Source organism: Folsomia candida, unplaced genomic scaffold (genome assembly GCF_002217175.1).
Source record: "Folsomia candida strain VU population unplaced genomic scaffold, ASM221717v1 Fcan01_Sc032, whole genome shotgun sequence".
NCBI lineage: Eukaryota > Metazoa > Arthropoda > Collembola > Entomobryomorpha > Isotomidae > Folsomia > Folsomia candida.
In genome coordinates, this window is record NW_019091224.1 from 746,084 (window position 1) to 750,481 (window position 4,398).

The 4,398-nt window shown below is 35.8% G+C and overlaps 1 protein-coding gene across 3 annotated transcripts; it reads right to left on the bottom strand.

The window, feature by feature from the left end:
• Positions 1-513: 513 nt before the first annotated feature.
• LOC110860457 (glutamate-gated chloride channel) lies at positions 514-4,398 on the bottom strand. Of its 3 annotated transcripts, XR_004837309.1 has the most exons (8): positions 4,291-4,398; positions 3,719-3,828; positions 3,586-3,656; positions 3,222-3,288; positions 2,375-2,537; positions 2,109-2,191; positions 1,907-2,041; positions 514-1,635 (listed from the first exon to the last, which is right to left on the bottom strand). XR_004837309.1 is itself a non-coding variant. In XM_035860388.1 (7 exons), exons 1-5 carry the CDS (start codon positions 4,163-4,165, stop codon positions 2,482-2,484), a joined length of 345 nt encoding a protein of 114 aa, XP_035716281.1. In that variant the 5' UTR covers positions 4,166-4,284; the 3' UTR covers positions 514-1,635; positions 1,907-2,041; positions 2,109-2,481. The 3 variants fall into 3 exon arrangements, 2 of the variants coding, with proteins under 2 accessions (XP_035716281.1, XP_035716282.1); XM_035860388.1 differs by lacking the exon at positions 4,291-4,398 and adding an exon at positions 4,125-4,284 and having other exon boundaries at positions 2,109-2,537; XM_035860389.1 differs by lacking the exons at positions 514-1,635; positions 4,291-4,398 and adding an exon at positions 4,125-4,284 and having other exon boundaries at positions 1,935-2,041.

Consider the following 4,398-nt stretch of genomic DNA (forward strand, 5'->3'; position numbering starts at 1 on the left):
GTGACGGCGTACGTTAGCGTAAATGATCCCTTCTCAAGAATTAAACCGTCAAACCACCTTACCTAACGACGAAGTTAAACTTATTCAAACTATTCGATCGCGTTTGGAATTCGCTCATATGGACTCAGCGGAGAAAATATTTTATGCTGCGGATCCGCACACCAAGTATTGACGTATAATTGCATACAAATTTGTAGCAATTTATTCGTCCAATAAAAAGTTATATAAGTGCAAAATTTGGGAAAGGAAAATGATCAGAAGCTTATGGGCCACGGCTTAGTAAAAAAAGTTTGCTCAGGGTCCATTTCGCTTCATGCATTATGATATCTCTCGAACACGGCTTGACCGAATTGAATGAAATTTGCAGGATTATATATATAAGGGTGTTGAGGAGTATTTAAGTTCATATCGTGAAGTTCCCAGTTATAACAAATTAGTAAGTTGTGACGTTATATGTCAAAAAGTGACATCAAAAAAGTTTGCTCACACATTGAGTTTCGTTAACTATTTCGGTAATTTTCGGAAGTATTGTTTTATCCCTCATTCCAGACGTCAAGTTTTCACAGGTGAGTGAGCAAATAAAATAAACAAAACAACTTATTTTTTTTTTAATTTTGAACATGTCTCTCGCCTTTGCCAGTTAAAATTAATTATTATTGGTTCTTAATTTCTTAATTACTTATTCAAACAAATCACAACATACTATAAATTGGGGTTGTAATGTAGGGCGTTAGCGATTTTTTGGCGACGGACTGAAGTACGACATTCTAGTGATAAGTTCTAAAAGAGATCGAAGAATTGGCTCGCAACTTATTATTATTTATTTATTTATATTGGTATGAATGAGTGATTATGTACGAATGATTTTTATTATATTGTATGTATATAGTTACATTTTTGCTTATTCACAGTTATAGATACTTAGTGTCATGGCTTTTAAATCAGTTTTTTGTTAAACTGATATCCATTTACACTTAAATAAAGGCCGAAATGAAATGTAACTCGTCGGATTTAGCTAGCCGGATTGATATCTGCCGGGAGTCCCGATTCCCGGGATTCAAAATATGGTCCGGGATTGGATTCCTTACTATTTATAACTTAACTATGTATGTTTAACCAATTTGAGCCCTTCTTTCTACTCTGTCTCATCCCCATCTTGCTCCTTTGCCTTTGCCAAGTAAGCTCCAAAATATATACAGACACAGGCTAAAAATCCAATCGGATAGATAATTCTCGTCACAAAGTCGATCCTACGACTGCACACGTGCTTATCTTGCGACCCGTTAAGATCGTCGCATCCCTTCCCACAGTCGCGTGAAATGAGCACCACGACAAACTCCAGGATTCCCAGGAGAATAAATCCAGTACAGAAAGTGTCCCACATGTCCAGGGCGGTTGTATAGGAAATAATAGCCGAAGGTCTGGCTGGTCCAGTTAGGATGGACCACTTGCAATAAAAACTGGCCCCGCAGAGTAGTAAGGCACGTGCCATGATCAATCCACTGTTTGACGGTGTTATCCAAGTCGAGACCCAAATTAGTAGGATGGACGTTATCATGGGGATAAAAAGTTTAGATAGATATCGGTTGAGTTCTCGAGCGAAGAGGAGATCCACCCTGAGACAGCTGTAGGTTCCTGGAAGAAGATGAAATTTCTAATTACTCGAGGTATTCAAAAGTTAGAAAAAAAACAAAGTTCGCAACTTAGCAAAAATTTTCCTAAAAAGTTGCAGACGAAAAATGATTTGCGAAGTTGCTCATCTCCAAACCATAATTCGTTCGATCATTCGACCGTCCGCAGAATATTTTCAAAGCTTCCTTCGGATACGAACATACTTAGTCGTGAATAGCCTTACTATTTCTGGTGCAAATTAATTATAGTTTTATGGGATCTATAAATTAATTACCCGTGTTAGTTCTTGAGTCGCAATAGTCTGTCTTAAACTGTTGCAAGGCAAAAGAAGGTAAGTGTAGATCGGATGTGAGTTGGACTGGATCCACTGCTTTCCACTTGAAAATTATATCATCCGTTGTGAAGCCATCTATAAAATTGGAGTGAAACATATTGATATCTGCCGCCATCTAGCCTCTGCAAAAATGCCAACTTACAACTCGCCATCCGCATACAACACGTCTGTTTGTCAAAAGGATACAAAACGAAGATCATGGGGCACGACCATTTCACTGTAATTCTACAAATTAAGGTATGCCAGGCAATTATTTAGAAGCACATAAAAATACACTATTAAAAGTTTGCTATAGTCAAGTGGTTCTTTATCAATACCGTTTTGGAAGAGTCTTATATGTATACGGTTTGGTATTGATTTAATACCTGATTTCTAAGAGGGTACATATAATTATATTATTAAGGGTACCTGGAACTGTGTAAGACTTCACCGTTCGGAAACACCCGGTAATATTCGTTCGGCGTTATACCGGCGTGTTTCGAGTATTCCAACTCGTTTGAGAAGAAGAGGTCCGGCTACCACAATGTTTTTCCAAGCGTGGTCGCTGGAAGGGTTATATAACGGTGGGCATCTGAATAAATAAACATTATAAATTGGTAACAATATTATGATAAGATTTAATTTATACTTATAAAGGATAAGATTGATCATAACTAATCAGGTATTTAATCAATATCAAGTGGCATTCATATATGACCCTACCAAAATGGTATTGATAAAGAATATCGCATGGTATTAAGTTGGTATTAAAGTTATACCATAACAGCAACGATTTATACCGAATGATATAGTTTTAATATTAAATGGAAGAAGGGTCAATACCACGAAATCAATACCCGCGTGATTATCCCAGACTTCTAAGAGTGAACGGTGCATATATTTGCAACTGGTATTAATCCAATTATTTATTTCGAAAACTGGGCATGATTTAGCCTCTCGCCGAAAAAGGCAATACCCCTGTCCGGGACAATCTTTCCAAAAAATATTTAGTTCTGTACTCTTAGAAATCAGATATTAAATCAATACCAAACGGTATTCATTTATGACTACTAAAATGGTATTGAAAAAAATACCGTACGATATTAAATCGGTATTAAAGTTATACCATAGCATGCTATGGTAGAAATCATTACTGCAGTAATGATTTCTACCAAATGGTATAATGTTAATACCAAATGGTAAAAAATTCAATATCGCGAAATCAATATTAATACCCGCGTGATTATACCAGACTTCTAACACTGTGTGCATCTACCTGTTGATTCGAATTTAGGACCCTCATCCAACCACTGCATTCTAAAAGTGAGCTGTGTCTTGTAAACCTTTAAAAAAGGCAAATCAATAGATATTTATAAAAATATTTAATTGAACCGTAATTAATTTGAGTGTTGCCTATTTCCCACCTAAAACACCCAGTGCGAAATGGGGAGAAGTGGGAAAATGGAAAGAAAAGTGCCACCTAGCGTATATCGCATAGGAACTAACGTTTTTCCCATTTCCTACTGGTTTTGTGGGTGGGAAAAACTGTTTTTTCCCATGTTTTCCCACCGTCCGGTAAAATGTAGTTTATACCACGTGCAACACTGAATTGAACGGAAAACCAACTATATTTTTCTCACCATTTTTACATCGTCCAATTCTGGAATTGATCTGATATAAAAATTAACGCTGACCACGGTGGGAGATGATCCTTAAATTACATAATACTTAATTATGTTACAAATATTATGAATTAATAATTACAATCGCTACCATTTTCTCCGCTGGGTCGCATATTGCCGTCATAACTTTGCAGTATTTTTTCAATGATGACGTTATCCTTGACGGAATATGTGGTCGTGGAAGCTTGAGTTGCAAGTGAACTAAATTAAGTCAAAATTTAAAATTGTGATATAAATACAGAAAAGATATTCACTTTGCAAGTTCGCATCGCAACATATTTTTATAAAATTGTTGCAAACTTTTTTGCTCATGAAAACAAGCTCTTGAACATGTTTCACGAGCTCCGATTTTCAACTAAAAATTTTTCGAATTTGCCAACTTTTCAACTATTTTGCGGAAGTTGCAACCTTCCGAAATATTTAATTAGGCTTGAATACCGTTATGTTAAGGTAGTGAAAAATATATTATTTAGCATTTATAGCATAATTTGTGCTACCTTGCAAAAAGTAGGATAAATGCAACCTTTATGACGAACATTTTCGCGAAAGAATTTTGCAAATTTGTGATCTTACAATTTCTATTATGGAAACTATTACACAGTTATTTATTTAAGATGTTGTTTCAACAGCTGGTAATGATTTACTGGACTGATTTTACCTAACCTTGGATTAGATGTGAATATTTGCACATTCGCAAACTGCGTGTCACTCTCTCACTCAAAGTTAATTAACACGAATCAAGTTTGATTACTTGAAGTGGACCGAGTTCCT